Source organism: Mytilus trossulus, unplaced genomic scaffold (assembly GCF_036588685.1).
Source record: "Mytilus trossulus isolate FHL-02 unplaced genomic scaffold, PNRI_Mtr1.1.1.hap1 h1tg000350l__unscaffolded, whole genome shotgun sequence".
NCBI lineage: Eukaryota > Metazoa > Mollusca > Bivalvia > Mytilida > Mytilidae > Mytilus > Mytilus trossulus.
Window position 1 is genome coordinate 160,221 of NW_026963335.1, and position 26,465 is coordinate 186,685.

The following is a 26,465-nucleotide window of genomic DNA, read 5'->3' on the forward strand; positions in this document are numbered from 1 at the left end:
TGTAGTATCATCTGTTTTGTTGACTTGGTTGTCTTTAAAATTCTATTGGTTCTTATGTATTAATACGTCTTTTTGCTTTCCGTGAGAATTTCGAATTCTGCCTTCGTTGGTTTCATCAACATTGTCCAACTCGAGACTAAAGGGTTTTTCTTTTATTATACTGCGACCGTTACATCTCATTTGAATACTTGTTATCGATTGCAGATACATTTTAGCCTCAAATTTCATAACAGTAAGAAGCTTGCTATTTTTTCTTTGAAAGATACTATCCCTTCATCTTCCCCATCAATAAATTTTGACAGCTTGCTTCAATATTAACTTGACTGTCATTAATTTAGTTTAATGATTAAATTTCTAATTGAAGATTTATACATATATTATTTTTTAAAAATCTTGTACTCAGATCAATCCTGTTATGTACTTCAGAAAAACGGATACACATCATAAGTAAAATTTCTCGCGAATCATTCTTCTCATACACAACGGAGTATTCTTTACTGTAAGGCCAGCAAGATATAAGCAATGGTGCCTGGTGATGAACTTTGGAAAAGCAGACTGCATTAACTTACAATATACTGGACTCAACAGTGTTATCCAAAAACATGTTAACTAATAATGATATAAAAAAAGCATAACGTTTTCCCAGGCAGAACCCAAAAAATAAAATAAAAATAAAAATGAATTGATTCCCTTCGTATGCACATACATCCACAAGTTCTGGACCAATCTAGTTTCATACGATCAAATCTCCCGTTTCTACACCAAAGCTAGAGAGTAAAACTCGCTCTTAAGGAAAACTTACTATACAATCGCCGGCAACATAAAACTTTAAAAAATCACTTCATACAAGTCAAATTCGACTCGATTCAGGTCTACAATTCAGTAATAGAGTGTTGGGATACTAAATGTGGTGACTGCTCAAAAGGATATAAGTATTTAGAGAACAACAATATGAAATGTTTTAATAAAAATTAAAAAAAAATCTATATAAATGTGACATGCCAGTCATTCAATTTGATAAAGTGCTCGTTTTAAAAACAATACCTTTCTATAAATGCAAAAGAACAGGTAATACATCTCGATAAGAGATGAAAGAGTATTTTATCAAATCATTTAAGCCGCCGCTAAATGCAAAACAAAAACAAAAACGTCGTCAATGACATAACGTCCTAAAACCTCCTCAACAACACTAACGTTAACATTGAATTATAACATCTGAGTCTTAAAATATCTGACTTACAGAAAATACAAGACTGACGACAGAGACTCAACAAATGACAGGTCATCAACCATATTACCATCTAAATATCTACAAAAAAACAGTTCAATTGATATTTAAATCAACATAATTTTAAATTTTGCAATACATGATGAAATAAATTATCTTATGCATTTCTTTGAGTTTAAACTACCATATCATATGTTTTCTCAATTTAATTGTTTTATATATTTCTATACGGTATAAGTGTTTAACATTGTTTACGACCGTGATGTTGCTTGCAATTGCTTACATCCACTATATTTCAATTTTGTTGCATAGTTTCCGTATTAGCAATCATACCTCATCTACTTATTGTTATATTATGTCTACATGGATAGCTTATATTTGAATCAAACAGTCAACTTGATCTCAGTTTAAAACTTGTTTTCCAATGTTTATATTTAAATAACTGATTTGTTATAATTTTGAAATTTAAACATAGACAAGAAGGATTACTGTTTTTACTCTAAATAAGTTTTTGATTTTATTTCAGCTTGTAACACATAGCACTCTGTCGAATACTGGTAACGGATATTAGGCAAACATAAATCAGAACGTTTAATAGCATTGTATGGCAGGTTTCACGAATGTTTATTAGGCGGCTATAGTTTATAAAAAAAATATTTAGAGTATTACATAAACAATCTCCCTGCATCTTCAACAATTGACAGGAAAAATTTAAATTTTAGTTGTTTTCGTCGAGGAGCAGTCGAGTTGATCAGGGAAGAATCGTGAAGAAGTCGAGTTTGGTAGGAACAAAAATATTTTACCGATCAGTACTCGATCAGCTAGACCCTTGCTCGACAAATATTCTATCATCTACCGATCAGCGACAATCTGTTCGATCTGTGGTACATATTACTCTACTATGCCCAATCTCTAGACCACTGCAACTCTTACTATTTAAAAAAAATCCCAGACCAACTAGACAATATAACCGATCACTACGTGACAACATTCGATCACTCTGCAATCTCTAATAGGTTATGTACGAGTAAATAAAGGCAACCGTAGTATACCGCTGTTCGAAATTATTAAATCGATTGAGAAAACAAAAACAAATCCGGTTAACAAAATAAAACTGAGAGAAACATATTAAATACAAGAGGCGAACTACGACACAATAGAAACACACCATTGAAATGTAACACACCCAGAAACGAACTACAATATAACAATGGCCATTTTCCTGTCTTGGATAATGAGATTTTAAGAAAATAATGGTGGGTTAAACCTGGTTTTGTTGCATGCCAAACCTCCCGCTTTTATGGTAATGTTAAATATAACATTAAAATGACAATAGTTCATGACAAGATTACAATAAAAATAAATGGGAGACCAAATGAGACAAAGAAACACACGAATAATAGATATCAAAAGGTACTAGGTTTAAAATTTAATACGCAAAGTTAAAAAGCTAGCATTAGGGACAAAAAGTTCCAAACAGTTGTGCCTAATACGTCCAGATTTTTCTGCCAGGAATAAGAACATCCTTATTATTTAAAATAATTCATACTTCTGTAAACAGTTATTTTTTTACGTGACAATATACATGATAAAACCGAAGTGATGACTAACTACAGAATAAAAACGGATACATTACACAACCTAAACCAGCAAATAAAAATTCGCAGCCAAGATAGTCAAAGAGATTGACGCATAAAGTGACGTAACATTTCAATTTCTAAAAATTGCCCCAAAATAGGATAGAATAAGGATAAAATTCAACATCAAGCGCCGTTCGATTTCTGGCTCAACCCACCAACGTCATGCGTTCCTTTACTGTTCACGGGCTAGAGTCAACGCTAACAGGACTATAGTTTTCTTGTGTTGGAGTCCTGCAAGGTGCCTATTCAACAGGTCCGAACAAAATCATTCAGGTGAAAAAAACACCCTCTTTAAACGGTAGACGGTATGTTTTACCAAAAATTCATTCCCGCTGAATTGTTTTCTTCTCTATAAAACGTCAATATGCTGCGAGACGAACGTACCACTGTACATGTAGTACGACAGACAATCAATGCTGTGTGAGCATCGTTCGAAATTTAGTATTCGTGAGATAACCGTGTGACTGTATCAAGAGTGTCTCACAGTCGTGAGATTGTCATACGACAGTCCTGCGACGAGTGTGTTATCTAAATGGTTTATGTTGGTACCCACGACAATGTGTGTATCGCATAACAGTGGCACGACTGTGGTCAGACAAAAAATCGTGAACAAAAAAAGTGCATATCCAAGTGTTGTCCAACGACACACGACAGCGCTACGATACTAAAGATATCGTGCTACCGTCGTGCGATTGTCGTACGACGATCACAGATGACCGATGACCTGCGATGTGAACAAGATGAGTCGGTATATCGTCACTGTGTGTTTCAAACTGTACAAAATATTAAACTTCATCTAGGTTAAATTTGTCTGTACTTTTTGAAAGAAGGGTTAATCTTTTTAAAGAGAGAAGCAAAAGGTACCAGAGGAACAATCACACTCAAAAGTTGAAAACAAACTGACACAGTTATGGCGAGAAGAAAACCGACAGGAAGACAAACAACGCTCTTCTTACACAGCACAGAAAACACGAAACTGGGATGATCTGAAGGAAGGTAAATCCAGTACCCTTCAAAAATTTGTAAGGGTTCCACGGAACCCAGTGTCTCGCCTATTTTTGCTGTAAATCGCAGGCTCAACAACAATGAGGAAAAAAATCAAAAATATTCCTCTTGTTACTATTTTATGATTGTAAGAAAATCTAAGTCCATTTAAAAGTAAATTACAGAAAAAACGGAATAATCTTTTTACAAAATATACTTCTGGATACAATCTTATGATCATAAATAAGCTTCTGTCCAAGTTTTGTACAAACCCAGGATAGTTTAAGAAAGTTATTAAAATTCTAAAAACTTTAACCACAGAGTGAATGTTTTGTTTCCCCGCAGAAAAACTAAGTCCATTTAAAAGTAAAATATGGAAAAAAGGGAATTTTACTTTTACAAAATTTACTTCTGGATACTATCTTATGATCATAAACAAGCTTCTGTCAAAGTTTGGTAGAAATCCAGTATAGTTTAAGAAAGTTATTAAAATTTCAAAAACTTTAACCACAGAGTGAATATTTGTTGACGCCGCCGACGACGCCGACGCCGACGGAATGTAGGATCGCTTAGTCTCGCTTTTTCGACTAAAGTCGAAGGCTCGACAATAAAGCGTCGAGCAATGCCTACGTAAGTACTGACTTTATTGTAGCTCTTGTTTGACGATCATTGCTACATTTATATCCATCTATTATAGTTTTCAAGATACTAGACAAAAAATAGGTGTCGACTAACACTAATTTTCATTTGACTTATTTGTAGATATGTTGATGATTTCATTTTATATTCTTTTTATCTATCTCCCATAATGTTTGAGATAATGGCTACAATTTAAACAAATCGTAGTTCAAAGGCAACGACTATCAAAAAGTCGACTGACAGTTTTGATGCCACCATTTACTAGTTAGATCTCATCTTTTTGATTAAGATAATAACCAATCATTGCATTATACCATCATGGTCTATTTGTAGCCATGTCGGCCATGTCTGTCGACAGGAAATGGTCATCGCAAACATTTTAAAACTTGATACCCCGATAATTATGGCCAAATCTGTTTTTAATTCAATTGAGAGGAGACCAGTTTTGTAAAAGTCAACTGACATCGACGGACAAAGACGAACGCCAACTGACAAGAAAAGTTCACAGGGACCGTTGTGCCAAATGAGCTAAAAACATGAAAAAGGTTTAAAAGAGATTTTTGAAAAATAATAAAATCTAAAATCAAATTTATATGAAGATTTATATACATGTTATTTTTAATATAACACAGCATATTAAGAGTATCATTATATCATGTCATTTGTACAGCTATTTGTTGCGACAAATGGAAACAACAATAGGTATTTCAGTTTTTGGCTCGCAGTTTAGATATTAACGGAAGACAGTCGGTAACTGTTTTTGTTGGTTTACTTTTTATAATATATGAAAAAAGTAAAATCACAAAAATACTGAACTCAGAGGAAAATCAATTTGGAAAGTCCATAATCACATGGCTAAATTAAATAACAAAACGCATCAAATACTAATGGACGAGAACTGTCATATTCCTGACTTGGTGCAGGCATTTTCAAATGTAGAAAATGGTGGATGAAACCTGGTTCTAAAGCGCTAACCCTCTCACTTTAATAACTGTCTCATCAAATTCCGTTATATTTACATGATGCGTTAAATAAAAAGTCACAACTAATAATATAGTCAAAATATGGGTACATCAGTCATCATCGTATAACAATTTTAAAAGGGACAATTTAACAGAACACAAAAACATCTACAATCTACGAACTGATTTTTTTTTACATAATGGAGACCGATATTTTCAAAAAGATAAACATATGTTTTTCAAACAGTAACTCTATATGTTTGTTTCATTGTCAATTATGTATTTGAATAGTTTGTAAAGAGGGATTACGAATACATTTTGTTTGTGGTTAAATGTATTTGATGTGTTGACATGCATTTATTTACCTTCATTTAGTTTTGTAGATATCTGTACTTTTTCAGTAGAATTTAATGTCTAATTTATCTTTGTATTTAAATTCTGATTGCAGACGGTATTGCAATCAAATATTGAAAGGCGTAAAAAAATTCAGACGAATTAAAATGTCAATTGCAAGTGCAATGTATATCTAGTCACTTGAAATTGATAGGACCATTATAAGAAACGAATATTACTTCAAAGTATTTCTTTTTCAAATGCCTGTCAGTTACTGTTAATTTGATGTTCACTATCTGACACATGTACCTACTTTTACTGATTTGAACTGACTAATATCTAAAAACATTGCTCCGAAAAATATAAACATCTGTTCTTTTCAAATTGAGTTTTCAAACTAAATCATTTTACTTACAATAACTGTAGTCCCGTTAATCTATCGAATTGGCTGTCGGGTAAGTCACTTAGTGAATTGTTATTCAAGGACCTAAAAATACACATTTTATATATTTAAAAAAATGAATTCTAGATTTATATTTGAGGGAGAAATCGAATAAGTTAAACTTGTGAAGTATATACTTCAAGTTTAGCGTTGAAATAATTAGCTTGGTAGTTTCCATGTAAGTGGTTATTCTATATTATATAAATTTTGATAGCAAACACCAAATCTGAAAAAATATGACTTTTTGAGAAATGAACTTGTCATATAAATATTTAATTGATGTAATTTAACTTTTTAGTCTGTCGTACAAAATATACAACCACTATTTCATAACTTTGGTTTTAGAAATGTTAAAAACCACTGCCTTAGCTTAGGTCTGCATTATAATATGTTTTAACGTTGTATCTCCTCTAAATTGATTGTAAATATACCCAATCATAATTATCATTGGAGGTTTTGTAACTACAAAAACGTTGTTTGAAAGAAGAATCAATTGGATATATTGAAAATAGGATGTGAAATGATTGCCAAGACAAGAAACATTTACAAAAGACAGCATGAACAGATTGTACAAATTTGATTAACGGTATTTAGCCAGCTTTACCTGTGTTATTTCTATAAGTTATTATCAGATCCTTCAGCCTTGATCATCTCAAAAACTCATCTCAAAGAAACTAAGCTTATTCATTTGTACGCAAGACGCATGCTACGTCTACAAACGACTGATAAGAGACACTTAAACAAGTCAAGTAAAATATTGAATAACATCGGGAAAATAAAGAAACTTGTCCGTGATTTGATCTTTTTTATAACTTCAACCATTTTGAGAAACCAAATAGTTCCGAAATAATCCATAGTTTGATGAGGCTTTGAGTATGATAAATAAAAAAACCTATTTGAATAGGACTCTAGTGTGATTTAGATTCAAAGTAAATTGATTATGTGTTCATAAAGTGCAAGATGCATATTTTCGTATTGAGTCTCTTTGAGAAAATTGTATACTTTATAAATGTCATTTTCTATAAGATGCTGTCCTTTTGTTTGGCTCTAAAACTATAAAAATTCATCTGTAATATTCCTTCATGGTAAGTTAAAACATAGTTTGTAGAAGATGTTGTTGCAAAGGGTACCTTTATTCTTCTTTTTACAGGATGCACTATACAAGCTTTTGAGAAGTAATCTTTATGACAGAGAAATATTTTAATATCCGAATGCCAACGTTTCATTTTATGTAGCAATCATCAAGCAAAATTCCATTATATAGTCAATACGACATAATTGGGCCTGCGTTGATATGGTGTTTCTTCTTAATCAGCTAAACAATTCGTGATTGAAAATGAAAAAAATTACACGAGCCAATCATGTGAGGTGGTTCATTGGTGTGAAAGTATACGCCACAAGTGACAACGGAAATGCTCTAAGTTTACAATCACTTATCTCATTCTTTGATTTAATTTTAATTGGATTCAATTTATCGAATTATTATTAACACTTCATTTGGCTTTTTTATAGTAGGAAATGTTGTCCATGTGAAGATCATCTGTGATTTCTTTTAAGGGATCGTTTGAAATATTTTTGATTTCAAAGGTTGATGGAATGTCGAGTTTTCTTTACCGATCTGATCACACAATTTTATGCGTAATAATATTAAGTTAGTGCATATAATGATGATTATATAGGAGAATAGAAATGTTTTACCTCTAAATATCAGCTAACTTTCGCATGTAAGGATTTTAAAGGGTACAGCTTTGAGATTTACTGACATAATTAGAAATACTTACAAGTGTCTTAATGAATTTGATATCGAGGCAACAAATGACAAGTCAGAAATCCTGTTACCATCTAAGTATCTATAAATATACATAAGTATCTAAACAAGCCAGGTTTCAAATTAGAAAACAAAAAGGTAGTCAAATACGTTATGCTTAAAAGTGTTTGACTTTGTTTGAATAAATGACTTCCTCTTTGAGAATTTGCCTTAGAGATTGGTATTTAAATGCTTGTTATAGCCATGCATCAAATGCTTTGCATTATAAACAAAAAGCGTTTATAAAACCGTTTGAACGGCGCAGCGTTTAGGGAAAAATAAACTCGTCCGTATCATTACGTTGTCACATTATTAAATCGCTGCTAGAAACAATGTACATTTTGTTGATTTTCGGGAAAGATCAGATGTGTCTGCGGGAATTATTGGGGTAGTATTGGATCGTTATGCTAAATATTATTAATCAAGAAAAAACCCAAAGAAAAACAAACTGAAACCGCAACTAGAGGTCCATCTGCATCTTATGTTTATTAAATCATGTAACAAAGTTTAAAATTATGATTCATTATATGAGATACTATAGATAATAAGATATAAGTTAGGATTAGATACTCTTAAGAAATATTGAAGATAATAACCAAAAACTGCAAAATTTCCTTAAAATTACCAATTCAGGGGCAGCAACCCAACAATGGCTTGTCTCAAAATTTAGGAGCTGCTAAATAAAAAAAGCAACAGTAATATACCGCTGTTCGAAAGACATAAATCGATTGAGACAAAGAAAAATCTGGGTTACATGATTTTTAATTTTAGTCTCTTGTGTATAATATGGAGTTTAGTATGACGTCCAGTATCACTGTACCAGTACACATATTATAGGGACCAGTTGAAGGACATCTACGGGTGCGGGAATTCTCGCTATATTGATGAAGACCAATTGGTTGCCTTCTGCTGTTGTCTGCTCTATGGTCGGGTGGTTGTCGCTTTGACACATTCACCATTTCCTTTTCTCAATTTTATACAAACTAAAACCGAGGAAAACACATCAAGAATAAGAGGTAAACAACGAAACAACATAAACACTGAAGTAAATAAAAAAAAAATACGACAATGCAACACACTCCTAAAATAACTAACAGATTACTACTGCCATTTTCCTGACTTGGTACACAACACCTCAACCTGATGAACATATTTACCTGATGTCAGATCTGCTCAAAATGCTTTAGTTTTAGAGTTGAACCAAAATCTGCATTTGACCCCTATGGTATATTTTAAGCCATTTCGGCTTTCTTGGTTGGCGGGCGGGATAATTGGACACATTTTATTAACAAGATTCCATCATGATGATTGTGGCCAAGTTTTGTTAAATTTACCCAAGTAGTTATAGAGAAGATTTTTTTTAAATACGACACAGACGAGGACGACGAGGACGACGGACGCCAAGTGATGAGACGCACTTGGGCCTTCAGGCCAGTTAAGTTTAATATTTAATAAATATAATTTAAATGTTTATTAGTATCGTATTAATTTAAAAGTCTAAAATATGACTAATAGATCATTGAATGGGATTTAACATATTAGTCCCTCGACCCATACTTCGATCTTTGGCTGAAACCCTCGGTTCCAAATGGGAGTGTCGGTCTGCTAAATGGGCGGATATCGAAAATGCTATGTAATAATCTATAAATAATTGTCTCTTGTGAAGTGTTGTCTCATTAGCCACATGTGACCCAAGAGATGCTTACCCTTCCGGAGCACCTGAGATCACCCCTAGTTCTGTGTGGGGTTCGTGTTCCTTAGCCTTTAGTTTTCTATGTTTTCCGTACTATTTTTTGTCTGTTTGTCTTTTTATTTTTAGCCATGGCGTTTACAGTTTATTTTCAATCTATCAGTTTGACCATCCTTCATATATCTTTCGTCCCACTTCTGCAATCGTACCAAATTTTTTCATATCATATGTGCAATTTTGGACCTGTCCTAAGTCAGGAATCTGATGTACAGTAGTTGTCGTTTGTTTATGTAATATATACGTGTTTCTCGTTTTGTTTATATAGATAAGACCGTTGGTTTTCCCGTTTGAATGGTTTTACACTAGTAATTTTGGGGCCCTTTATAGCTTGTTGTTCGGTGTGAGCCAAGGCTCCGTGTTGAAGGCCGTACTTTAACCTATAATGGTTTACTTTTTAAATTGTTACTTGGATGGAGAGTTGTCTCATTGGCACTCACACCACATCTTCCTATATCTATCTACCAATAAATGCTTGATTGTTAATACAAGTATATTGTGTGTGATAATGATGATAACAATTATATATAATGCCATTTCGATCGAAATAATGAATAATCGCTCTGCTGATGTAAAGTCCCCAAAATCGACTTCTAATGAAACTTATATGAACAACTAAAATTGTCCTTTCTTTTGGAAATTCTTTCTTTAAAGGAGACATTCTAGATGAGGATGGACATCTGAGGAGCCTCTTTAAACGCAACAATTTGAATCTTATTTTTTAACCTTGAGTTCTTTTTTATTCCTCTTTCTAACGTTTATATTTCCCCACTCCTTATATTTGACATGCTCATGTTTATAGTCTCCTCTGAGATTTAAAAACGCTATCATTTAAAAAAAAAACCACCAGAATAACGAATTAAGTTATTTACTACTACAACTTTACTTTAATATTTCGTTAAACAATCTTTTCATATTGATAATGAAGTTTGACGTTACTTTTAGAAGTTGCGTCTGACGTATATACAAAATTTAGTCCTTGTATGTATGATGAGTTTTTTTTATTACGTTGTTTAAAGATTAAAATTTTGGTCAATTGAGAAACATTTGTGTTTTTTTTATTTGCTTTATTAAAAAAAACCTATTAATAAGGTTATATTTGCATGCCATATATGCTTTTCATACCGATTATTTCCCCTATGTTGCAGGTGATTTGAAAACAAACCAATTCAGGCTAAATGGATCCTGAATAGATCGTTGCAGTTCATCTTAAAGTATATTTTTTGTTGGGACGAGAAACATATTGTCTTTTGTACCGTTCCATATTAGTTAAGTAATACCTGTTATCATTAGTACATGTATGTATTATGTCATGACCATGATATGAGTTTAAAACATATATGCTGTTAATAATCGTTTATATCCCATTCATCAAAGAGAAGATCATACAGTGTATATAAAGTGTGAATCCAGCTAGTTCATTTTTACTGTTATATGCGGGTATGTCTATTGTAGAATAAAGGATCATGGGAAAATTGTATTTGTTTACGTTTTGAAAATATCAAGTTAAGTGATTTGAAGGAAAGTTTTAACATATTTTCATTGTGATATGTCTTTATAATATACAAACATAGCATTAAAGTTCACATAAGTGTTATAAAAGCATCATAATATAGCATATCGATTATTGAAAGCAATCCATTTTAACTATAGATGCGATGAATTATCACTGTCAGTGCAATCATTATTAATGTAGAATTTTCAAAGATACGAGGAATTTTTATTGTACAATTATGTGATAAATGCACTTGCAACAAATGAAAAAACTTAGTTGATGACTTTAGGATTTATGATACATGTATTTTCAAATTGAAATACAAACTCCTCATTCATTCTTAATCCCCAAACTAGATACACGGTTAGATTCAGCATGTCAACGAATCCCAAATATCTATATTAAAAAGGACTTTTTTTCTGTAAATTTGGACCCCACACAATTGAAAAAGGGACCCAAAATATAAAAAAATGCATGCATCGAATACATTTGTTATTGAAGGCATGACTGTAACAATAGGATGAATATACAAAAATATCTTATTCTGGGGTCTCATTAGGGGGTTCTGATCCCGGATCCCGCTTACTGTTTTGGCAGATTCCCGTATTCAGCTTATTGTTTTGTCAGATTCCCGTATCCCGCTTAAACTATGCAGTTATATTTTGTAATTATCCGTGTCCCGCAAGACTTCATTTCTCGTTTTTCACGACACAATCAATCTAATTAAAATATTGATCTCTGATTACGTTTTACTCATATGTAGTATAACGTAATCAGAGATCAATATTTTAATTAAATTGCGACACAATCATTTGACTTTCACCTGTCACGCTTGCAAAAAATCGGCAATCCGGCGTCACGCTTATACCCAAATGCGACCCACTATTTTACTCTATTCTGACTCATATTTACCCATTATAAATATATTAAAAAAGTAGCGTGGATTTTTTTATCCCTTTTTATCCCGTCTCGTTTCGTTTTTGAGCCATGATATATAGATGTCGTACATGTATGTGACAATGAGACAACTCTCCATCCGAGTCACAATTTATAAAAGTAGACCATTATGCGTCAAAATACGGTCTTCAACATGGAGTCTTGGCTCACACCGAACAGCAAGTTATAAACGGCTCCAGTGTAAAACCTTTTAAACGGGAAAACAAAGGATCAATCTATATCAAGATGTACGTAATTAGTGGTGAAGTGTCATGGAAATGGATAACAAAAATAAGGATAAAGATCCCTATACGCTTTATAAGAAACTAAATGGAATACATTTGAAATAAATGTATTTCTATTGAATTTATTAGAGTGTTTTAAAACCAAACTTTCCTCCGTAAGTTAAACTTTATCAAATCTTTCTCTTACTTTATCTATTGTTTGAGCAAGTCGGCTAAATTAAGGCTTTATAGCTAATTTCCTAATGCATGTACAGCAAAACTTTGGTTGGCGTGCTTGCTTTGTTTGTTTAATTGTTTATACAAACTTTGTAAATAAGATTGACATTTTTAAACAATATGAACAGGCATAGTTTAACCTGTATGTTTAATATTTGAATTAAATTGGGGTTATCATAATGATTATCCAATAAAAGAAAAGCAAGCAAGTCAACTAAAGTCTTGCTCTACATGCTTAAAGAAATTAGCTGTAATAGATAAAAAAAAAACACCATTATACAGTGAAAATGCACCGCATATACAATACTAATGATTCGCTCCACAGTGAAAATGAAAGAATAGTATCATTATTCGACAGTAAACATGACTAGCATTACGAAATCATCATGGTGGAATTTAGTTAAATATGAAGAAACTGAATGACAAAACATATTCTACGTTATACAACTTTATTAATTGTATTAAAATGAATATTTTTTACTGCAACAACATCTTATCTGTTAGTTATAAAGCACCTGCACGATCTCAAGCCGTAACTAGGCATCTTATTTTAGCGAGGCGAAATTTTTTTTGGAGGGTATGAAATGAATGGTGCAAAATCCTGCATTCTACGCATTTTTAGAGAGTTTGATAATGTTCTGAATTTGGACACTTTTTACATAATTTTTTTCATATTTTAAGACTTTTACTAACACAAAATTTTTAAAAACTTCATTTAAATTTATATGTAAGATAATCATCCAAATATCACTGATTTGAGTCTGCTGTCAGAACATAGAACAAACATCGATTCAGTAGAGTTTGCCAAATTTTTCTAAAGCCGGTTCAGTCAAATCGTTTCAGAATCATAATTTGGTCTGCCGATATCCTTATCGCGATAAACATGGAGCATGGCAAGACCACATAATCTCTCGCCACTCATGCATGCTCTTTTCCAAGTTTTCAGTGGTTTCAGGGCAGTCTGTGTTTCTAGATGTAGCACATTATCATAAACATAATGATCAATGTCTTCTTCCAATTCCTTCTCCATCAGCAATTCGGTAGCTGCATCGGTAGTAACAGTTTTGTTTGCAAAAGGAAGTTAAACTTTTCTATAAGCACCATCATACAGTCGCAGTTACAAAATAATAAACTCGCTTTTATGCTGTCAAAGAGTAGACAACTAGGGACAGAATGAGATAAGGTACATGTTTATTATTCTATCTATAGAGTTAGTATATATGAAATGGGTACAGGGAAATTGTAATTGATGTTTTGACGTTTACATGTAGGTTCGTAATTTCGAATTATTTCAGGAAACAGTTGGTGGTATTTTAGTTCCAGAATCTATAAATTTAGGGGTTAGAAGTTGGGGGTGTCCGATTCTGAAACCCCGAATATAAAGAAACGAAATTCCGTAGTCCCGAATAAGTGAAGACAAATTCCTGTGTTAAAGGTTCTATCATTCCTCAATAATATCAAATTGGAATATTGGATATTCTTTCAATTTTTAAGGTTAAAGAAACATGGATTAAAACTAATCCATGCATGTTTCATATAATTTATATTTTATTTATCAGTAAAGAGAAAGATTAAAGTTCGTGAAATGAATACTCAGACAGGACTGTCCCCTTGCGATACCCAGTACTTGATTTGTCAAAAGTTGGTGAAACGGAGAAATTAATACGCAGACAGGACTGCCCCCTTCCGAAGACCAGTACTTAATTTGTCAGTCTACTTATCGTTTTTTGATTGTTCTAATGAAGTTATATGCAATACTCAGACTCTGTTCACAAAAAACTAGTTTATTTCTTCTTTATATTCCGTGTCTCTTTTCCTTTTTCTGCAAGAGCCTGTTTTAACAAGAGATCCATGCTGATTATCGTTACTAGGTTAATGTAATCGAGAAACATCACCCATTGAGATGCTGAGTTATATCCAGAAAGAACAGTTTAAAAGGAACGATGACAGGTAATAGAAGTTAAGGTTGAGACAGAACAACAAATGACTATTATATCTATATAGATGTATAAAAAAAAATCAATGTCAAAATTTTAATGAGGCAATTGCCTCACTTGCCTCAAGGGAGTTACGGCCTTGCCGGATCTGTTCGTGAAATGTCCTAAATATTCTCTTATTTTGGTATATATTTCACAGCTGGATGGCTTTAGGCGCGATAAAACCCCGATCGCATCTCTTACTTTGTTTTATTAGTATTATGTATTTCTGAACATATACATTTTAACTAATTTTCTTCATTTTCTTCAAAAATTAAAAAAAGTTCGTCTGTTTATTTATCATTCTACATTAGACATTTATGGCATATACAGTAAATATTTTAGGATCCGCACTTTACATACATGTACACTGATCATATATGACATCTTATTTTTTACGTTAATTTTCCTGATCTTAATGTGGCATCCCCGTCCTAATCAAAACGTCATATACAAATGAATAAAAGTCTATAGTGTTTTCAAAAAGTTGCACACATGAACCTGACATGTATGCAAACGGTGGTACCAAAACCTTGTTGATAAATATTCCATATCAACTTAACAAATGATACACGATCGTCCTGCAGTTACGATTCTGCGTACGGATATAAAAAGAAGATATGGTATGATTGCCAATGAGACAACCCTCTTAAAGAGAATAAACTGACACAGAAATTAACAACAGAAGGTCATAGTATGATTTTTTGGTGAAATCAATTTGATGTGACTCTGTAATTGCACACCCCGTGATTGTGTTATGGTTCTATAATTTTGTTTTCCTATCCTTCATTTGTGCTAATGTGCTTTGTCTTTATGCCTTTTTATGTTTCTTTGATATATATATGTATGTCGTAGCTCTGTACTCTATACATCTTGCCATTGTGGTATTGTTCTATCAGTCTGATCAACTGATAACGTCAAATGCGCAAGTCTACGTCAGAGGAAATAGTAACTTAACCACGGTTTGCCAAGGTAGTGATTCGATTCTAGTACTTAAATTATTTCAATCCTTTTGGAGGGCATTTGGCATACATAAATGAAATCGTATGATAAAAAAGCAATGGATGAGGTTATTTAATTTGATATTCGCTTTTTTGTGCTTCTTTGTTACATATTTGATTGTTTGTATAGTGATTATGATTATAAAACATTTCACATTTATAACTATATAAATTTAAGAGTAAAACCTTCTGTGAAAGGAAGTATTTCATATTTGAAATACAGTATAAGATTAGAACAGCATACAGTTAATTTCTTTTCGCCTACACAAAAAGAATATATAGATAAAAAATTGTTGGCATTATAGTTTTTTATAATTTGAACGAAAATTATATTGATATTTTGTTTTATGTCTTGCTATTAGTTGTCTTATAGTTATACTTTCTTCAAGACCATACTAGAAACTGTACATGTGTGGAATCCTGTTTGATTGTTTTCTGTATTTATGTAAAAATAAACAAATAACACCAAAAAAAGAAGATTATAACACAATGGTGACTGCTGTTTCCCTATTTTTGACATTTTAGCTATTATGTCTGTTTGTTTTGTTCGAGCATATTTGTCAATATGCAACTGTCACACACGTGAGAAGTTTTCCTAGCTATAAAACCAGGTTCAATCCATTATTTTCTACGGATGAAAAAGTCTCGACCAAGTCAGAAATATGACAGTTGTTTTCCACTCGCTTGATGGTTTGAGCTTTGAATTTGCAAATGATTAGGGACATTTTCCGTTTCCTCTGAGTGCATTTTTACTCTTTATTGTACGAAATTCAAGCAATATTTTTAAACAATTTAGACAAAGTCAAAATTAAACTTTTTCAAATACTACCAACAAACCGTTTTAAGAAGTCTAATTACATGTGAAAACAGGATGATGAATATGGAAAATATTCTCTGATAAGTAAAAAAACCTATTAGTACTTTGTTATAAATAGGTATATACTTACAGGTTCTGTAACTGGGATAATCTAGAGAACGTTCCATTCGCTATGTCATCGATAGAATTGTTTTTCATCGATCTGATTAAAATAAATGTTTTATATACAATCTGAGAATCATTGAGCTAATTCATATAGATAATACAAACACTGTTAAATTTCTTTTCCTCTAGCATTTCACAGTAATAGACAAACAGAAGATAATCATCAGTGAAGACAAAGTGACAAAGCCGTGAATAAGAAAACCAAAAAGTAACGAAGCAGGACGCAATCCAAACCCCAGTCTGCAAAATACAATATAGAAAAATTAACCCTGAGTACCACAAATAGCCTCTAAAATCGGGGTTGAAATAGGCGCTCTGTATAGAAAAAAGTAAAATCACAAAAATACTGAACTCAGAGGAAAATCAATTTGGAAAGTCCATAATCAAATGGCAAAATCAAAAAACAAAACGCATCAAAAACGAATGGACAAGAACTGTCATATTCCCGACTTGGTACAGGCATTTTCAAATGTAGAAAATGGTGGATTAAACCTGGTTATATAGCGCAAACCCTCTCACTTTAATAACAGTCTCATCAAATTCCGCTACATTTACATGATGCGTTAAATAAACAGTCACAATTAATAAAATAGTCAAAATATGGGTACATCAGTCATCATCGTATAACAATTTAACAGGGCACAAAAACATCTACTATCTACGAACACATGGATTGATTTGAGTGTCTGACGTCAGAAAAATTATATACGTCACATAAATTTGTAGAAAAGCATATCAATTTCGTTGTTTGAGATGTCTAGATATAATGTTCTTAAGAGTCGTCCTATCTGTAATTTTACTATATTTGTCCCATTTCCGATATTGAAATTTTAATTAAGGATGGATGGAATAGAGGGTGCTGACAGCATAACAAGATAAAAGAGGGACGAAAGATACCAAAGGGACAGTCAAACTCATAAATCATAAACAAACTGACAACACCATGGCTAAGAATGAAAAAGACAAACAGAAAAACAATAGTACACATGACACAACATAGAAAACTAAAGAATAAACAACACGAACCCCACCAAAAACCAGGGGTGATCTCAGGTGCTCCGGAAGGGTAAGCAGATCCTACTCCACATGTGGCACCCGTCGTGTTGCTTATGTAATTACAAATCCGGTAAATAGTCTTATTCGGTAGGTCACAAGCTTACCATATTTAAGTCATATATTCGCTTTTGTTTGTTTTATTAGGTTATATGGTTCCATCAGGGTTTTTCTGTCAACTTTATTTTATATTTTTGATTGATAAATGAGGTTTGAAAAATGGCCTTAATTGTCTATATGATGAGTTTATTTATTCGAGAACACTAGTATTTTGACTATTGAATAATTTTTGCATAGAATAAAATATAACAAAAGGCAACTTAACGAAGTGCACGTATTCATGTACATGTATAAGACATTTATCAACTTCTATTGGTTTTGGAAAATTAAAATACAAAATAAACGATGATGGTTTTGTCAGTTTTGTAGGGATGTTATAACTCCATTTGTCATCCAATTGGAAACTAAAAAAAACAGTTGTATTGATATTCATTTGCGTAAGGTCAGATTTCAATCCGTCGCAACTCATTTGTAATGCATTGAGTACAATCTTCATTTTTAAGTGTTAAAGTTCACACATATTGATGACTGATCGAATTATCAAAGTAGTAAACAATTTTTTTAGTGTATTGTAATTCACTGTACATATGAATTATTTTCAAATAAAGTTAATCACGAAGCCTCCTATCAAAGATAACTCCTTGAAAACTAGTGACAACATTTTTAAAGGAATGGGTTTCATTATAAGATTTGAGGGATTTTTGTATCTTGTATTTTTGTGTCTTTCAAAGAAACACGGAATTTTCATAAAGGGTAGAAAGGAAGTTCCAATAAAATACCTTCCGATGTTATATAACTTTAGCCTTTGAATGAGGTCGATACAAGTATATATTGACATGAAAGAGTTTATTGATTGAGGACGACGTCCGAGGTCGATATACTTCTTTAGGTCGATAAATTTGCATTTTCATTAAACACTTGATGTCTCAGCCATTTTAAAACAATGTGTTTGATCATTACAAGTAATTTTTTGTGCAGTCGGTACATATAATTAGATATAACATTTATCAGCAAAGAAACAAACTATATTTAGAGAGATTATTAAGATATTGATTCCTGAATGGTTCAAAATAACCAAAATGCATGTCCTTAGACCTCCTGTTCAGCATTCATATTCAAAATATTGTAAAAAAATGGTAGAAATAAATTTTATGTTAACTTAATGTAAGTTCTTTAATTATTCAAACGTATATTTAGATCCAACATATTTTGTATTTACAGCTTTTGACAAAGGATTTTTAATTTCAGAAGGTCCGCTGACATTCCACTAAGAAACGAAGAATTTTTCTAATAAACTGCTTTATAAAATTAATGTTTGCAAGAGATATAAACATGGTCTTACAAAAGAAGTGATTGTTTTTATAACAGCAGTTAAATTGTTGGCTGATATTACATTTAAACACAATGCATATTACAATATAAATAGAAATTAACTATAATATACATATATGTCCAGTTTGTTATGAATCCAACTTCAAACGTTAATTATCGTACAGATTACGTTGAACAAAATTTAATCTAATAAATGAAGCGGTGATTATTTTTTCTTTCCATAACACATAAATATGATAAAAAAAGACGTCAACACTTTTGAGAAATCCGATGAGAATTACAAATATCACATTAAACATTTAAACTAAATACACGAATTTAGAATAGACAAGTACGGTAACACGTCTTATATTAATGCGAATTCACATTCAGCAAAACAGTCACAATCGGGAATAAGTCACGTTTGGTAATTAAAAGATAAGACGACATAATGACAAACCACAATCTACCATGTGGTAAAAATGTCCTTAGCTAGTTTGGTTAAAGACACATCGTATGGATCCACCAATTCGTGATGGTGTCCATAAAATGTACGGAGTGTAAATTTTAATCTGTCCTCCTCATCACTCTTTTGGTGCAGTTTCTGCGTAAGGAGCACACTCCTGTATATGAAGTCCGTATAGTGTGAACAGTACGTGAATACGTGAATAACGTATCAATTGTGATATGTTAACACCATACCATGGGGCAGAGGGTATGTTATTGCTGAGAAATGGGAAATTAATAATTGGGAATTTGAAATCGTCCCGTTTATCATTGATTTTCGTGTAAAGTCATCCATCTACGTCAATATTGAGGAAAAAATCAAAGTATGAAGCATTCCTTCTAGTATCAGTAGTATCCTTTATTTCAAGTTCACTGGGATATATGAGATGTAAGTATTGGCTGAAGTATAGGTTATTCAATGATAGAACATCATCAATATATCGGAAAGTAAAATTAAAGAATTTCGCAAGGTGCTTTTTCTTTTTGTCTTTTAGAATAGACAAAGCATTTTATAGAATCCACATCTGGTTTCGATCTTTTATATCTGGGCGTTATGTATTCGGGTTTAGTTTTCTGTATCTAGTTAATACTTCAGTTTCATTATGTATATCTCTTCCATATTCATTTGTTAAAATTTACTGTTTGCAATAGCATGAATTGTTCTATATAATAAGAATGTTCTTATCCTGGGCATACAAACAATGCCGTATTTGGCAAAACCTTTTCAACTTTTGATCTTCAGTGCTGTACAACTTTGTACTTTTTTCACTTTCAAACTTTTATATCTGGGCGTCACTGGTGAGTCTTGTGTGGACAAGACGCGTTTTTGGCTTATTGAATTTTAAACCTGATGCCTTTTGTTATCTATTCATCATGTTTTTCTTTGTCTATTGTGTTCTCCTATTTATTTGTATTGTAGTCCTGTAATATTATGTTGTCAATTCAATGTTATATTTAACTTTGCCATTAAAGTGCAAGTTTTGGCATGCCATAAAACTAGGTTCAACCCACCACTTTTATTCCCCTTTAAAAGTGTCCTGTACCAAGTCAGGAAGATGGCCATTGTTATAATATTGTTCGTTTCTGTGTGTGTTGCATTTTAACGTTGAGTCGTTTGTGTTTTCTCTTATTTTTGAGATATTGAGATAAGACGTGGCACGGTACCTGTCTATCCCAAATTCACGTATTTGGTTTTGATGTTATATTTGTTATTCTCGTGGTGTTTTGTCTGTTGCTTGGTCCATTTCTGTGTTGCGTTTCGGTGTTGTGTCGTTGTTCTCCCTTTATATTTAATGCGTTTCCCTCGGTTTTAGTTTGTTATCCCCGATTTTGTTTTTTGTCCATGGATTTATGAGTTTTGAACAGCGGAATACTACCGTTGCCTTTATTTAGAAGGTTTTGATTGAATTCTGCTTCATACGAGTACAAAAACAAATCAGCCAGCAGGGGTGCACAATTAGTACCAATTGGAATACCGACTGTCTGTTGAAATATAAATCCTCCAAACTCAACAAATATATTGTCGATCAAAAAATCCAGCATTTTGATAAAATCAGTATATTTTCTGGAAGATTCAGTGTGATTCTTCACAAGATATGAATTATTGTAACCCAAAACAAGAAATTTGTATCTACGATTTCAATTTTTATAGAAAAAGCTCTGTTTTATGGGATGGTGAAGTCGATCTTTCAACTGAGCATGGGGAATAGTAGTATATAGCGTAGAAAAATCAAAAGTTTTTATGTTGCTGCAAAATTGCAAAGATTGTGATTGAAGGTTAAGCAGTAGATCTTTTGAATTTTTGAGAATCCACATCTGGTGTTGGTAGAATATATCTCCTCACAATATTTCTGAAGTCCATCTTTAACTATAGAAAGAATAGTAGTCAGTACTTTAGAAAGATGTTTAGTCGAACATTTTGAAGACCCAGCTATGTATCGTTCTTTATATGGAGTTTTGTGTAATTTAGATATCCAGTATAATGAGGGCAAGTATTCTTCGTTTTCATTGATGTTGATACCAACAGAAAGAAGGACAGATTTATGATTTTGTAAAATTGAATCCTTGGTAAATGATGTTAAAGAATATGTAGGATTACCAGTAGTTTTATCAATTCCAAGCTCTGTAGTGAGACATTGTAAATACTGTTTTTTTTTTTACATATGAAGACAATATTATTGGAGGCTTTATCGGCTGGAACAAGGACATATTTGTCATGCAAAGAGGATAAAGCATCCACAACCTCCGGATTCTTGAAAGGGTTAGAAACTCTAGTACTCATATTACATCATAGTTTTTGACTGCGCCTTTGGATGCATGATCGAATAGTTTTGATCCATTCAGACAAAGTGTCCAGTTCTGGTTCGTCTGGTTCGCGCTTTACCCATTTTTTTGCATAGTCCTCAACTGCATCCATCAGTAACTTGAAATCATTTTTCCAGTTGATGGGCTGGGGGATTCTATATTTTGGTCCCTTGGCTAACAACTCTCTTAGTTGTTTATTTGTAACAAAAATTAATATAATTTGTATTTTTTACCGTATATGTTAAGTTGAAAACCTTAAAAAAGGTATATTTCTTATTTATTTAAAGCAATGTCTAGGAATAAATAAAGTAACATTTTCTTGCACTGAATGTCTTTAAAAAGACAACTTTTATACACTGGCGTTGTCAATTGTTTTTTCGATTTAATAGTTTGACTCTCCCTCTGGTATCTTTCGTCCATCTTTTATACACTACTGTATTTTGTTGATAAAAAAGCATTATGAGTAGTGAAATAATATAACATTTGATGCATAGATAGGAAGAAGTGGTATACTTGTCAATGATACAACCCTTCATTAGGGACCAACGTACGTGTGATAGTATGTTAGGTTCATTATTTAACTACTCGATCCTACATTTATGTCTGCGTTCCGTACCTCCTCGTATACAATTATAGTACAAGTATGTTTGTATCACCATTTAACGTCAATACGTGTAATCAAACATAGCGTAAAATGTTGTTAATATACATGAGGACAGGAGATATAAAAAAAGCATTATAACTTACAATAAATACAATGTCGTTGGTAGAAATTCAATAAACAACGCATCATGGAGCATGTTTCCATCTAAATACCTATAATTAGAATATATGAAATTAATAGGCGATATAAATGATGATACATGTAACAGAAATTATAATAAGAAATCGTAACATCTTTCAAAACAGAAATTTATTTTGTTTACCAGTCGGTATATTGTATTAATACATCTTTTTACATGAATACTTTTGGAGACTTCCTTGTTAAGATAGCAACTTAAAAGTTCTAGGCAAATGTTTAAAAACGCTTTCCTGTGACGAAAATATTCTATGATCTGCAGGCGCTTTGCTTCAATTGATTTCTAATATATACAAATAGAAAAAAGTATTGCAACACCAAATTGAAATTGAAAAACACTCTTTTATTTTTTGTGATATAATTTGGTTAAATAGAAGTAGTTCACGTTATTTAAGTATCACCTGAGTTTAATCAATAGATATCAACTCGATAAGTTTTAATCTGCACATGCAGCTACTGTACCCGTAAACAGCAAACAGATGTTTTTATCCTCATTGTTTTCAACAAGTTTTTTGATAACCAAGTTTTTAAAGTTATGCGATTGACACCTTATAATGGGTCCTTGAAAACTCTTAACTGCAGCAAGATGGCAGATTATAAGCATAAGAGACACAGGGATGCCGCTGTAACAACTGCACGTATTGTTGGTCAACACCATTCCATTATAAGTCGTTTTGAGAATAAAAATCATGCAATAAACGCTGTTAAAGACCTTCCGAGATAATGAAGACCCTCTATACCATTTGCTAGAGAAAATCAAGCATGATGAATGTATGTCAGAAGGAAACCCATTGCATACAAGACAATCCTAAAAAGAGAGTGGTGGCCTTTACACAAGAACTGTTCGAGATCAACTCATCGCTACTGATTATCGTGCGATAAGACCATTTCGGAGACCTTTGCTAACGAACAGACACACAGTTTTCCGTAACACGATACCGAATGCCATATCTCCTGATTTCCAAACTTTTTGGCACACGTGTTCTTTGAATCGAGTTACATCGGAATATGTAATAAAAAATGGGGGTCACCATTTTTGTTTTCTTGGTATTTTCATAAGAAAACGTCAGTTTTGGCGACAAATTTACTAAGGTATATAGAGGAAATGCCTATTTTTCGGCTAACTTTTTTTAGATTTTACAATGGATGGCTATGTACTCATATACGGAGAAAAACAAAAAACTAACATAATATCCAGGACTACAAACTGAATCCATACACGTATAGAAACTTATATGTCACCATCCTTGTTTTTGAGATAAATGGTTTCAAAGTTGATTGATACCCTTAGAATTTGGCCGAAAACGTGTGACGTTATTGAATACAGAAAGAACCGTTATTCCTACTCAGAGAAATAGAAAACAAAATATTTGTCGGAATCTGAATGGTGTTTATTTTATTTTAATTTCCCCTGTCGGGTGTCGTAAATTTCCTTGTAATGCAACATGAAATATTTTGTCCTGCACATCGAAATTTTTCTCAAATGAATTAACATTAATTTTGTCTGACTTTCACACCAAACGAGCATATTGCAATTCAGTGGTTGTCGTTTGTTTATGTGTTCCATATCTGTTTTTCGTTCATTTTTTTATATATATAAATAAGGCCGTTAGTTTTCTCGTTTTCTCGTTTGAATTGTTTATGTTGTCATTTCGGGGCCTTGTGTAGCTGACCATACGGTATAGGCTTTTCACATTATTAAAGGCGACCTATAGTTGTTAATCTCTGTGTCATTTAGGTCTCTTGTAGAGTGTTGTCTCATTGACAGTCATACCACAACTTCTTTTTTTTATATATACTTGAAACTTGCTTGAACTGGTTGGTTCCACGTGAATCTTATGATAAAAGTTCATGAATAAATCACCGGAAATAGGTACACGTTAAATTCACGAAATTTTTTCAAATAAGATAATTATTCAAACTATATCTTAATTCTAAATTCAATTAAAATCATGAAAAATAACTTCATATTTTTGTAAAGTTCGCGTGGAAATAATAAGAAATTACACGTGTGCTTCATTTGAATAACTGAGCTTTTAACTCCATCCTTTAAGACACTGATGGTGCCCGGGTATCATCGCTTCATCCATGCAGAAATAGAGTACTTTTTGATCCAGTTAACAGTTTTATAATTGCTCGTTTTTTTATGGTTGTTTAACGTTCAGTGGCAAATAGTTCATGCATGTTCGGGACGATACAATACAATTTTGAAAACAGTTGTATATAAAAGACACATGCATTTGATGCACTTGTCATAAAAGGTTGAACATTATGTTAGTTGTGAAAATAATGAGTTAAAATAATGATCCTGGTAAAATACACATTCCAATAAATAAAACAACAAAACTCAAAGGAAATTTCAGAACTCATATTCTTGATTTGCTACATACATAAGTAAAGCGTACTCTCCGTGGTTTAAATTTATCAGTTGGTGCTCAGCAAGTCGGACAAACATTGCAAACTGTACGCAACATTTCACAAAATTTAACAGCCTGTCATTTGAGAAAAGTTAATTACAAAACAAATCCTGAATTCATGCAGATATGCATTCTTTATAAGTAAAACAAGCTTCGAAACATAAAGATTCAATCTTGAAATTCCACATGTATGAGATGTAGGCCGGAGTCTGTACTCTGCGTGCCTTTTATATTTTATCAAAATGCCTTATCTAGCAACCTGTCATGATAAAAAAATAATGAAAATCCAGACGATTTGCGCAACTTTAATATAAGTTGTTACACCATGTACATAATTTAAACCTGAAGCAAAAAGACTAGTGCGAAATAATTAGCCGTATCCACCCTATATACAAAGTGCGGGAATGACGGTTGAACTGACACAAGTGACACAATATGATGTGACGTGCCTATTATGATTTTGGTGACAAAACAATTTTTGAATATCCAGTTCATATGATGGAATGTTATTCGGAGACCTAAAATGAAGTAGCAATGTAAGATAGATAGATAGATAGTTTATTCTCATAAAACCATGCAAGTACAAAGGTTACAGAGAAGTTGAAAAATAATATACATAAAAAAACAAATTATGCATTTAAAATGCATAAAATTCAAAAAAATTCGGATGAGATAACATATTAAAGAATATATATATAGATTTTGATAGTCAAGTGTAATAGTTAAAATTGTATAAAGAAATACTTCCTATAAGTATAGGTATGGTATATAAATTATAGTTGTTAAGAAGGAGTGAGCTTACTATTAATACATCTTATAAAATTGCTGAGATTTCTAAGTGTCTTTAGCAAACTAAGCAAACTATCATTTCCGTCATTTTGTCTTTGGTGAAAAGTTGATTAATTTGCAACGTTTACTAAAACTACAAATTAGAAATAAAAAGATACTCGTCCAATTAGCTTCAGTCACAATTTGCTTGATTTCTTTGGTTTTGATGTCGTTAAGTAGGTATAGGAAGATGTAGTGTGAGTGCCAATGAGACAACTCTCCATCCAAATAACAATTTAAAAAAGTAATCCTTTATATGTCAATGTATGGCCTTCAACAAGAAGCCTTGGCTCCTGAAGTTGCTTTCTTATTAATTGCATATCCCATATCTTCATTTATCATTATAACAGCTAACTGATGTTCCTTATAGTTGTTTGCTTTATTTATACTTGTACTTTTACTAGTCTCATGTTACCCCACTTCCATAATGAGCAAGCGGTCAAGTAGATATTTCTTATTGCGTAAATGTTCATAAAGTTTGTCGATTCCTTAGAAAAGTTTAGATGCAATGATTTGAATTTTAACAACTAAAGTTTCAAGTGACGGTTGTAAG

General features: G+C 32.3%; 1 protein-coding gene across 1 annotated transcript in view; it reads right to left on the reverse strand.

The window, feature by feature from the left end:
- Positions 1-1,236: 1,236 nt before the first annotated feature.
- Positions 1,237-26,465, reverse strand: part of LOC134701847 (osteomodulin-like) — a 34,655-nt gene continuing 9,426 nt past the window's right edge. The window contains exons 4-8 of the mRNA XM_063562967.1: positions 22,616-22,684; positions 16,599-16,670; positions 8,010-8,078; positions 6,202-6,273; positions 1,237-1,309 (exon numbers count right to left, since the gene is read on the reverse strand). Of these exons, the coding sequence (XP_063419037.1) occupies positions 1,237-1,309; positions 6,202-6,273; positions 8,010-8,078; positions 16,599-16,670; positions 22,616-22,668 (339 nt within the window). The 5' untranslated portion in view covers positions 22,669-22,684. The remainder of the gene's footprint in view (positions 1,310-6,201; positions 6,274-8,009; positions 8,079-16,598; positions 16,671-22,615; positions 22,685-26,465) is intronic.